Source organism: Bubalus bubalis, chromosome 4 (genome assembly GCF_019923935.1).
Source record: "Bubalus bubalis isolate 160015118507 breed Murrah chromosome 4, NDDB_SH_1, whole genome shotgun sequence".
NCBI classification, from domain to species: Eukaryota; Metazoa; Chordata; class Mammalia; order Artiodactyla; family Bovidae; genus Bubalus; species Bubalus bubalis.
This window is the reverse complement of record NC_059160.1, coordinates 54,583,945-54,596,588: the sequence shown is the minus strand read 5'-3', so window position 1 is coordinate 54,596,588 and position 12,644 is coordinate 54,583,945. Positions and strand designations below refer to the sequence as shown.

Genomic DNA, 12,644 nt, shown 5'->3' with positions numbered 1-12,644 from the left:
GGCTTAAAGTTCAACATTCAGAAAACGAAGATCATGGCATCTGGTCCCATCACTTCATGGGAAATAGATGGGGAAACAGTGGAAACAGTGTCAGACTTCATTTTTTTGGGCTCCAAAATCACTGCAGATGGTGACTGCAGGCATGAAATTAAAAGACGCTTACTCCTTGGAAGGAAAGTTATGACCAACCTAGATAGCATATTCAAAAGCAGAGACATTACTTTGCCAACAAAGGTCCATCTAGTCAAGGCTGTGGTTTTTCCAGTGGTCATGTATGGATGTTAGAGTTGGACTGTGAAAAGCGCCGAAGAATTGATGCTTTTGAACTGTGGTGTTGGAGAAGACTCTTGAGAGTCCCTTGGACTGCAAGGAGATCCAACCAGTCCATTCTGAAGGAAATCAGCCCTGGGATTTCTTTGGAAGGAATGATGCTAAAGCTGAAACTCCAGTACTTTGGCTACCTCATGCAAAGAGTTGACTGATTGGAAAAGACTCTGATGCTGGGAGAGATTGGGGGCAGGAGGAGAAGGGGACGACAGAGGATGAGATGGCTGGATGGCATCACCGACTTGATAGATGTGAATCTGGGTGAACTTCAGGAGTTGGTGATGGACAGGGAGGCCTGGTGTGCTGCAGTTCATGGGGTCACAAAGAGTCAGACATGACTGAGCGACTGAACTGAACTGAACTGACTGAATGACATGCTGCTACTGCTGCTGCTAAGTCGCTTCAGTCATGTCCGACTCTGTGCGACCCCATAGATGGCAGCCCACCAGGCTCCCCCGTCCCTGGGATTCTCCAGGCAAGAATACTGGAGTGGGTTGCCATTTCCTTCTCCAATGCACGAAAGTGAAAAGTCAAAGTGAAGTTGCTCAGTCGTGTCCGACTCTTAGCGACCTCATGGACTGCAGCCTACCAGGCTCTTCCATCCATGGGATTTTCCAGGCAAGAGTACTGAAGTGGGGTGCCATTGCCTTCTCCGAATGACGTGAACTTATGATTATTTCTTAGTAATTATTTTATTTTCTAGAATAAACATATAATCTTCCATACAATCATGTAAGATTCATCATTAGTGAAGGTATTTTTTAAAATTGTGATTTACTCACATCATTGAATACCATGCAGTCATGTAAGCAAATGGTGTAGATCTTTATGCTTGACTTGGAAAGATTTCTATGATATATTATAAAGTTCTGATCTTAAAAGATACAGTAGATATTTTTTTTTTTCTTTTGGCCACACCACATGGCTGTGGGATCTTAGTTTCCTGACCAGGGATTAAACCCATACCCACTGCAGTGGAAGCATAGTGTCTTAACTGAACCATCAGGGAATTCCCAGATACAGTAGATATTATAAAGATAACATAATTTAAAACTTTAAATGTTAAGGAGCTCATATGATCTGGAGAAGTTTTACTTTTTGTAATAGCCTCCTTCTATAGAAGTATTCTGATAGTAACATATTGCTTGCTGCTGCTACTGCTAAGTCACTTCAGTCGTGTCCAACTCTGTGCGACCCCATAGGCAACAGCCCACCAGGCTCCGCCGTCCCTGGGATTCTCCAGGCAAGAACACTGGAGTGGGTTGCCATTTCTTATGACTTTATAATTCTATAATTCATAATCCATGCCCTGATTTTCCTGGGTTTACATTTGAAATTTTTGAAAATAAGTTTTTTTAAAAACTGGAATTGAGTTGGGATGGCTCTGGAAATCCTGCATCCACCTGGAGAACTTTCTGGAGTGACCCACATTTAAAGCAGACTCCTGGAAGGAAGAGGCCTGCTGTTCCTGGCAAGAGGATCTCCCGCCTGGGGCCTGTTTTGCAGAGATAACAGATAATCTGCCAACTATTTCATAGCTCCCAGGTGGAAATGGAGGTGATGACTGCAGGGAAGAGAAAAGATAGGTCCAGCCCCTGTGGTCTTGGGAAGACTGGAAAGGGAATTAACTGGCAGCTGGTAGACTAGTGTGCCTTCGTGGGTTTAAAAGGTAGGAAGTCTCTCTCAGCTTGCAGCCAGTTTCCCACCACTTTGGTTCATTGAACTTGAAATTGTATTACTCAGCCATTAAAAAGAATACATTTGAATCAGTTCTAATGAGGTGGATGAAACTGGAGCCTATTATACAGAGTGAAGTAAGCCAGAAAGAAAAACACCAATACAGTATACTGCTAAGTCATTTCAGTCGTGTCCGACTCGGTGTAACCCCATAGACGGCAGCCCATCAGGCTCCCCCGTCCCTGGGATTCTCCAGGCAAGAACACTGGAGTGGGTTGCCATTTCCTTCTCCAGTGCATGAAAGTGAAAAGTGAAAGGGAAGTTGCTCAGTTGTGTCCGACCCTCAGTGACCCCATGGACTGCAGCCTTCCAGGCTTCTCCATCCATGGGATTTTCCAGGCAAGAGTACTGGAGTGGGGTGCCATTGCCTTCTCCGATACACTAACACGTATATATGGAATTTAGAAAGATGGTAACAATAACCCTGTATACGAGACAGCAAAAGAGACACTGATGTATAGAACAGTCTTTTGGACTCTGTGGGAGAGGGAGAGGGTGGGATGATTTGGGAGAATGGCATTGAAACATGTATAATATCATATATGAAACGAGTCGCCAGTCCAGGTTCAATGCACAGTACTGGATGCTTGGGGCTGGTGCACTGGGACGACCCAGAGGGATGGTATGGGGAGGGAGGAGGGAGGAGAGTTCAGGATAGGGAACACGTGTATACCTGTGGCGGATATATGTTGATATATGGCAAAACCAATACAATATTTTAAAGTTAAAAAAGAAAAAAAAAAAAAGAAAAAAAAAAGAAATTGTATTTTTTGGGGCAGGAAAGTGCTTCTCAGCAGGTTTGAAAGAATAGATAAGAATCCAGATGGGAAGCTGCACCTAGTCTGTGTAGCCTGCAGGGCAATAAATCCGATAGATCTCATCTCATGGGCCAGGTCATAAAACTAGGGTTTGCTTCCTGGATCCAGTCTAACTCTCTTCTTGATGGAACTTTATCACCCCTCCCTAAGTTTCACTTTTATCTGTAATAAAAAGAACATAATAGCTGCCTTGTCTCTGTGGATTGCTGTTTCTAACAAAATAATGCATTTTTGAAAGTCCTTTGTTGTACTGTTTAAGATAACATTACTACCTTTCCAGTCTCTCTTGTAATGACCTGTGGATCATCTGTTCCAGAAACATGAGCTGGTCATGGACTCATGAATAAACCTTTCACTTTCAGGACTCTACCTTCATTCCTGCTTAGCCCTTCTCTCTGTCTTTCCTGTTGAAATTCCCCTGCCCCTCTTTCCCCATTTAAACTCTAAATCTTAACTCCATTGATATCCTAGTGAGGTCATGTTAGGCCAGCGAGCCAGTTTTCATTCCTTTCTCCAAATAAAGGGCAGAGTCCACCCCCAACCGTGGTATCCAGGAGCAACCAAATTTATTTCGGCATGGATTTCTGTTAACACCTTGACCTTTAGACTTATCTGCTGCCAGGCTCCCAGATCAGAAGTTAGAATCAGGAGCTTTTTAATGTGGACCTTTGGGAGTTGCTTCTTGAGAATCTCCAAATTTTCCATATAAGAAGTTTCTGTATAAGAAGGGAGAATTGGAACATCTTCATGTAGATGATTTACTTTCTGTCATTTAGGGGAAAAGGATTCAGTGGAAAGGAGCTTCCCAGGTGGCACTGTAGTAAAGAATCCACCTGCCAATGCAGAAGATCAAGAGACACGGGTTCGATTCCTGGGTTGGAAAGATCCCCTGGAGGAGGGCATGGCAACCCATGCCAGTATTCTTGCCTGGAGAATCCCATGGACAGAGGAGCCTGGAGGGCTACATTCCATGGGGTGGCAAAAGAGTCGGACACGGCTTAGTGACTAAACAACAACAGCAGTGTAGCTATTAACACTGGGTATCTAATATTAACAAATAATGAAATATTTGTTAAAGTTCAAAGTAAACTTTTGTTTACTTTGAAAGATTGAGGAATGAGGTAGCAAGCTGATTGGTTATTTGAAGAATTGCCACATAAGCCATACCCACATTGATATGTCAAATATCATTTTAGAATGTTTAATGACAATAGCTAAACTTTGTTGAGCACTTATTACATGCCTGGTGTGTGTAAAGAACTATCTTAAGAATTTTTTCATTGTGTACAACTACAAGTTTTATTTGCATCTTACAAATGAGGTAACCAAAGTTTAGAAGTTTAAATGACTTGCCCAGGGTCACTTGGCTATTAGATAACAGAGCCAAGAACTCAAACACAGATCTAACTTTGAAACCCTACGTCTCAACACTTTTGCTGTACTTCATTTCTGAGGCAGAATTCTGGGTTGGCCATTGCTTTCATAACATGGGTCCCTGAGGAAGTAGAATACATTTATAAAGTGCTGAAAGAAAAGAATGGTTGTTTTAAAATCCTTCTTCTCAAAATAAATAAATAAATAAAATTCTTTTGCTCTCTTTTGTTGAAATTGCATCATTTCTATTGACCCACCTTCAAGTTCACTAACTCTCTGTCATTTTTATCTATGGTTCTGTATGTAATGTGTCTTTTTCTTCTGGCTTCTTAAATGATATTGTCTTCATCACTGGTCTTCAGTGGTTTGATTATGATGTGCCTTGGTGAGTTTTTTAAAAAAATACTTATTCTGCTTGGGGTTTGCTGAGCTTCATGGATATGTGAGTTTATAGATTTTATCAAATGTGGACATTTCCAGCCATTATTTTTTCTTGTATTTTCCATGTCCAACCCTTTCTTTTCTCTCCTTCTGAGACTGTAATTACATATATCCCACAGGTTGCTTGAGGCCCAGTTCAATTATTTTTAGCCTTTTTTTTTAATGCACAATATTGGATATTTTCCTCTAATAGTCTGTAAATTCACTGATATTTTCTTCTGCAGTATCTAATATGTTGTTAATCTCATATAGTATATTTTACATTTGAAATATTGTACTTTTCATTCTAGAAATTTCACTGGAGTCTGTCATGCTTTTCTTCCACCTTCTTGAACATATGAGGCATATTTATCAGAACTTTTAATGTCCTCTTCTGCAGATTTCACTCTCTCTGTCATTCCTGGGTCTGATTGTTTTGATTGATTTTACTCCTAGTTGTCAGCATATTTTTCTGCTTCTTTGAGTGACTAGTAGTTTTTTAATTAGATGCCAAACATTGTGAATTTTACATTCAGGGGTACTAGGTTTGATGGGGTTTTCCTTTAAGATGTACTTTGTGTTGGCTATAGGTAAGTTACCTGAAATCAGTCAGATCCTTTTGAGGCTGGATTTTACATCTTTTAAGGCTATCAGAGAAACCTTTAGTCTAAGGCTAATTTATCCCCACTGCTAAAGCATTACAGTTCTGAGAACTCTACCCAGTGCCACAAGTATACAAGGTCTTTCTGCTGTACCTGGTGGGAATGTGGTTCTTTCCCTGGCCTTCATTGGTAGTTTTTTCTCATTAGGCACAGGTCACCTCTCAGCCAAAGACTCAAAGATCCCCTCTGTAGATCTCCACAACATGTGCCCCTCTCCTTACCAGTGCTCTGAGCCACAGATTCTGTCTGCCTTGACCTTCCTGAGCTCTGCTCTGTTGCTCCTCAACACAGCAGGATCACTGGGCTCTTCCAGGTCCCCACTCCTGCACTGCGGGCTGGACACTGCCCGTTGGCACTAAGCTGGAGTACTCAGAGGGCTCATGTCACTTACTTCCCTTCTGTCAGGGATCACAATGCTGCGCTGGCTGCAATGTCTGAACATGGTTGTTTTGTTTATTTGATCGCGTTTCTAGTTATCCAAGGTGGGAGAGTAAATCCAGTCCCTGATATTCCATCATAAATGGAAGCAGGGGTCTGTGGTTTGTCTTTAAGTTCTTCTTTCACAGTGGAGACTTACCGAATAATTTCAAATCCAGTGCCATATATGAATAGTATTATATTAAAGGAGCTGTGGACTAAGAATCAAAATCAGGGTCCTAATCCTCATTCAGTTGTTTAACTTCCTGCTTCCTATAATATATTCTGTGACCTCCTACCCAATCTAGAGCAATTCATTTCTTAATTTAATTCATATCTGTAGAAAGAGGGTTATGAATGTTCTTTATATCATGCTGAGGTGCTATAAAGCGAGAACATAAGAAAATGTGTTGGTTGGCTTGGTTGAGCTGTTTTCAAACAGAAGCTGGCTTATTGTCCCTCACCAGTCTTCATTGTTAACATTTCATGTTAGGCACCATACTGGACATACCTTTTATGTGCATTAGGACTCTTCATCTACCAGTCACTGGATGCTATTGATGGGAAACAAGCCAGAAGAACAAATTCTTGTTCTCCTTTAGGGGAACTTTTTGACCATGGTTGCGACTCTCTTTCCACAGGTAAGTTAGTGGAGATTTTTTTCCTACAGTTGTTTTTTGTTTGTTTGTTTTTTAATGATGGCTTAAAAAATGAACTGAGCTGTTTGGTTTGTTTTGGTTTACATTTGGGAGCAATTTTGCAAAGTGTATTTTTTTGTAAATACACTAAAAATGTATGTTTAGTAGTTTATTCTTGCTTAATTTTAATGCCAAGATTATGCACCTTAAAACTCTACATTTCTAAACATTTAGTGGCAATTATTTAACTTATTTTAAATACTTAATGGTTTCTAAACCTTATTTCTTTCAGTTTTTATGGCAGTTGGAGCTTCAATTGCTGTTCGCTTAGGAACTCATCCTGACTGGTTGTTTTTCTGCTCTTTTATTGGGATGTTCATGTTTTATTGTGCTCACTGGCAGACTTATGTTTCAGGCGTGTTGAGGTTTGGAAAGTAAGTATGTATTTTAAGTTGTATATTTTAAGATATAATCAAATTCATTTTCACTGTCATACTTCATTTATTCATAATAAAGGGAACAAACTGTCAATCATGAATTTAAATTAACTTTTAATCTATTGAAGCATCCATAAATGTTATATTTTAGGTTTAGTCTTTTAGGTGTTCTTCTTGTTATAGTTACATACTTGATGATAATTTTATTTTTTCTCCCTCTCCAACTTACTAGCCCAAGTTTACATTGACAAGAGAAAAAGAAAAATAAGGGATGTGAATAAAGTAGAAAAAGAATATAAAGTACCTAAAAAAGAAGCATTTGGCTAAAATATAAAATAATGAGATATGGAATCTAAAGGTCCTTTATGGTCAAATTTTTGTGTGTCCATAAAGGGGAACCCCTTTACAGCAGTCCCGAACAACAGCAGTCATGAGAATCTCAGCTGTGGTGTACAGTTGGTGAGATAGTGTAAAAGCATCTTGTACTATTTGCCCCAGATGCTTTATTCTTAGACACCAGGAAACAGTGCACAAGACTGGAACTCTGTTCTCTGTCTTTCTCATCAGCTCCCTCTTTGCCTGACCCTTTAGTAGCCATCTCCCTTTGGCTCATTCTCAGCTTTGGCTTCCCCTGTCTTCAGATTCTTTCCTGCAGCACTTTAGTGCTTCCTGGGAGAAGCAGCAGCTCTGGGAAAAAAAAAAAAAAAAAAACCTTCTGATAATGATAACTGAAAGGAGAAGCTCAAAACAATGGATCATTTAGCGGAGTGAAAGCCACTGGCAGTTTTTCACATTGACTTTAAATTACAGAATAGTCACAGCTGTCAGCTGTTGAGCACTTGTGTGGTTCTGCTGGTGTACTCAGTGCTTTACATGCCTTTTCTCATTTATTCCTCACATTAACCCTGTTGAGGGTATTGCTGCAACTGTACCAGTGAGGTGGAGAAGTTCTGTAACTTCCTTATACTGCTAAAAAAGTGTGGAGCCAGGGTTAAACTCAACTCTCCAAACCCCACACTCTTAACGGCTGTTGTTCAGTAGCAGCAGTTATTTAATGACTTAGACTTTACCTCTTTGACTTTTAACTTCATTAAAAATCTTTCTGAAATGAATTATTTTACATTCCTGGCCTAGTTGTACACTTTATACTCATTTACTGTTGACTGAGAGTGTTAGTTGAGTGTCAGTTGACTGAGTGTGCCTAGAATTGGACATAGAAAGATGGGTCACTTGTGGGTGGGATATGCCAGACAGATTGGGGCAAAAGCATTGTAGGCAGGAGGATGAGGAACGGAAGTACTCAGAACATTAGGGAAGTGGTTGCTGTGGTTGAGCACCAGACATGTGAGGGACTGGAGGAGATCCTGCATTGCCCAGGATTTGAAGCATGTAAAATGCTTACTCTCTATGGCACAGATCCTCCTCTGTATGGTTTCACTTTATCAAAGTAAAAGCATCATTGAACATTGAGTAGGATACACATGGATGGTCCAGCTTAACACTATAAGAAGGATCTATATGTGGGACATCAGCCAAGCTTCTGTAAATACTTCCAAAGTCAGTCAGTATCAACTGTCAAGTGGCTAGGATGGATGTCCTGAAAAATCTGTCAATAAACAATAATAAATTTCCAAAAAAATTTAGTCATTTTTATAGTTTATTCTTAAAAGAGGAAGAATGACGCTTTCTGTGGTATGAATGATGCATGTGTGAAACCAAGGTCCCTAGCTCAATCCCTGTATATGTCATTTAGTTACTGAAAGTTTGTCCTGTAATTTCTGTCAGTTTTCCTAGTTGCTTCTGGTCACTAGTCATACCCTGGAAAAATTATAGATTAACTTAATGGAATTCTGCACTGTTACTTGAAAAAGAGTACAAAATCCTGATAATAAATCATAGGTGTAGGGGAAAGAATGTTGGCTCTGAAGTCATTTTTCTATAGCAGTATCCAACTGTTTTCAATACAAGTGTGGAAAAATCATTTCACTTTCTCTTTCCCAAAAAACAGGTATAATGTATATATAGCTCATAAGACTCAGATGCTCAGTAAATGTCAGTACTTTTCCTCTTTTTTCTTCACAAAATACCATACGTTATATTACTTAGTTTACCTTTTTCAATTAACTTGACTATTTCTCCATGCAGTCTGGAGGCCTTGATTTGCCTATCACTGATCTTACAAATACTGGATGTCATTACATTTTCCTTTATTTGTGCGTTAATGTTCCAGTCACCTTCTCCTGCTGCTGCTGCTAAGTCACTTCAGTCGTGTCCGACTCTGTGCGACCCCATAGACGGCAGCCCACCAGGCTCCCCCGTCCCTGGGATTCTCCAGGCAAGAACACTGGAGTGGGTTGCCATTTCCTTCTCCAGTGCATGAAAGTGAGAAGTGAAAGTGAAGTCGCTCAGCCATGTCAGACCCTCAGCGACCCCATGGACTGTAGCCTTCCAGGCTCCTCCATCCATGGGATTTTCCAGGCAAGAGTACTGGAGTGGGGTGCCATTGCCTTTTCCCTCTAAATGCCCTCAAAATAACTCAGCTGAGAAGTCTTTTCTTCCATAGCTGGATCTATTTTATCATCTAATCCCTACATTTTTTGTATTTGCAGAGCAGTAAGTATTTCTCTAGCAGGGCATCTAAGAGGAGATGCAAAGGAGATAGACACATAAAATCTGAAGCTCAGAAAAAAATAGATGGATTTGGAGAAATGGATTTAGAGGTCATTGGCATATAGATGGTAGTCTTAAGTATAGATATAATATTCAGAGAATCTAAAAAGAGAAAAGAGGAATTCTGGAAACAGTAGCATTTAAGATATGGAAGAAGGAGGCTGGGAAGATCTTCCAGAAAGGTAGGAGAATCACGAGAGAACATGGCATAAAAACAGCAAAGCTTTTCAAGAAAGAGGGGTGTGATCAGCAATTTAACTATTGAGAGGAGTTACGTGAGATAGTAACCAAAATGCATCCCTTACATTCAACAAATTGAAAGTCACTGTTTACCTTAAACAATTTTAATAGAATGAGGCCAAAAACTGGACTGTAGTGGATTATGCAGCAATATGAAGAGAGGAGGAAATTACAGATGTGGACTATTTGCTAACCTGTTTATGGAGCAAAGGAGAGAGGAATTGGTAGCTTCAGAGGATGCAGATTAGAGACTGATGTTGCTTGGTTTAGTGGGTTTTTAAAAGAAGTTTATGTTTAGGGCTTCCCTGTTGGCTCAAACAGTAAAGAATTGCCTGCAGTGTAGGAGACCTTGGTTTAATTCCTGGGTCAGGAAGATCCCCTGGAGACAGGAATGGCTACCCACTCCAGTATTCTTGCCTGGAGAATTCCATGGCCAGAAGAGCCTGGCAGGCTACAGTTCATAGGGTCACAAAGAGTCAGACAAAACTGAGTGGCTGACACTTTTACAAGTATGTTTATATAGAGAGAGGAAATGTCTGTGGAAACCAAAAATTATAATGACTATCAGCAACATAATGAGAAAAACGATTGGAATTTTCCCTACTTTTTAATGAAATTGACTTGAGAGTGTTTATGAATTTGCCTTAAATCATCTGGTTGTTTTTATGTTACTATTAATTTTTCCAGATTACAAGAGTAATACATGATTATTATTAAAAATTCAAACTTTGCAGAAGTATATAAAGTAGAAGATAAAAGCTTTCTGTAATCTCAGCGCTGTTACTAGCAATTGTATATATGCTACACAAGTTTTTTACCTATATGTGAGCACATTGTTCCTGTAGGCTTTTTCACTTAACAGTGTAGTTAATTGATAATTCAGTGATGGAACTAAAGGTAAAAATAAACTAAGCCTATGTAGATTTTTACATCTTTGATTTCAATATATGGTTAATGAACCTTCATATTCGGGAATTTGGTTTACAAACCTCTATTCTTTATCTTTCCTTTTTAGAGTGGATGTAACTGAAATTCAGATAGCTTTAGTGATCATCTTTGTGTTATCTACATTTGGAGGAGCAACAATGTGGGACTATACGGTAAATCTAAGTGTTTAAATTTATATTTAAGTACTTTTTAAACATTTGGGGAAAATATTATATTGTTAATTTTCTTCAGATATTCTTAGAGCTATATTTAATATTCATTACATTTCTTAACCTTTTTTCATTTTATAATTTTACTATTCTATATACCTTATTACAGCATGAATATACTACCCTATTCATGAATGTACTACCACATAAAAGAAAACGACTCCATTTCCCAAATACACAATTAGACTCGCTAGTTGAACTACCTTTTCAGGCCAAAATTTATTTCCCAAATACACAATTAGACTCGCTAGTTGAACTACCTTTTCAGGCCAAAATTTATTTCATAAAATAGATTTATAAAAAGTAAATTCAGTCAAACACTTTATGTTTGAAACTTGCCCCTCAATATTAGGAAAGATGCTAACTTGTATTTTTTATAATTTACTATGAGTGAAGTTTCTCATGTTGAATGTTTTTTATTTTCTACTTGGTTGGAGACCTCAGATAAAAGCTGACTCTCAAGGAGGCCACTGTTACAAATTCATGCTTTCCACAGGAAGGAAATTTATGAAGAAACAAATTATTTTCTCACTACAACCTAAGTTTACACTATTGGCTGACTCAAAACTTCATGCCCGTAGAGTTAAGAAGAATAATAAGGATAATATCAGCTGTCAACAACTAATGTTTATTCAATACTTACTATGTTCTTAAATATTTTACTGTCACTCTTTTCATCTGACCCCCAGAACAACCCTATGAAGTAGATACTGTCATTATTCTGATTTATTAATAAGTCTTAGAATGATTAAGTAATTTGTACAAAGACACATAGCTAGTAAGTACTGGAGCTAGAAATTAAACAGACTAATTCCAGACTCTGTTTTTAATCACAAAGCAATATACCCCTGGTAATACAAACAGTAAGAAATACAAAGCTAAACATACTCTTACCGTAGGATCTAGTGACTATGCTCTTTAGTATTTACCCAGATACATTAAAAATTATGTCTATGCAGGGAATTCCCTGGTGGTCCAGTGGTTAGGATTCACTTTCACTGCTGTGGGCCGGGGCTCAATCCCTGGGCAGCGAACTAAGATCCCACAAGCCACATGGCATAGCCAGAAAAAAATTATGTCTATACAAAAACCTGATTATGGATATTTATTGCAGCTTTATTCATAATTACCAGAACTTGGAAGCAAGTAAATGGATTAACTATGGTACATCTAGGCAATGGAATGTTATTCAGTGTTAAAAGAAAGAGCTATCAAACCATGAAGAGACATGGAGGAAACCTAAATCCATATTATTTAGTGAAAGAATCTAATCTGAAAAGGCTCCATGTTGTATGATCCCAATTATATGATATTTTAGAAAAGGCAAAATGATGAAAACACTGAAAAGATCTGCTATTGCCAGAGGTTATGGGGTTAAGGAAGGATGAATATTTTAAGGGACATGAACCCATTCTGTGTGATACTATAATGGTGGATACCTGTCCACCTGTCATTATACATTTGTCATTTATACATTATGCATTATCACAGAATGTACAACACCAAGAGCAAACCATGATATAAACTAGGGTGATTATAAGCAATAATAATGTCCGTGTCAGTTCATGGATTGTAACACATGGATTGTATCACTCTGGTGGAGAATGTTGATAGTAGGGAAGCATGTGTGAGGGCAGGGAGTATATGGGAACTCTGTGTACTTTCTGTATATTTGCTTTGATCCTAAAATTGCTTTAAAATTATATCTATTTTTAAAAACTATAAGAAATTTCTCTGTGGCATTTAG

General features: G+C 38.7%; 1 protein-coding gene across 2 annotated transcripts in view; it reads left to right on the top strand.

Moving 5' to 3' along the window:
• Nucleotides 1–12,644, top strand: part of CHPT1 (choline phosphotransferase 1) — a 30,409-nt gene that overhangs the window by 7,591 nt on the left and 10,174 nt on the right. For both annotated transcript variants that reach the window (XM_025283631.2, XR_003108793.3), the window contains exons 2-4: nucleotides 6,249–6,396; nucleotides 6,686–6,827; nucleotides 10,756–10,840. In XM_025283631.2, the coding sequence (XP_025139416.1) occupies nucleotides 6,249–6,396; nucleotides 6,686–6,827; nucleotides 10,756–10,840 (375 nt within the window). The remainder of the gene's footprint in view (nucleotides 1–6,248; nucleotides 6,397–6,685; nucleotides 6,828–10,755; nucleotides 10,841–12,644) is intronic.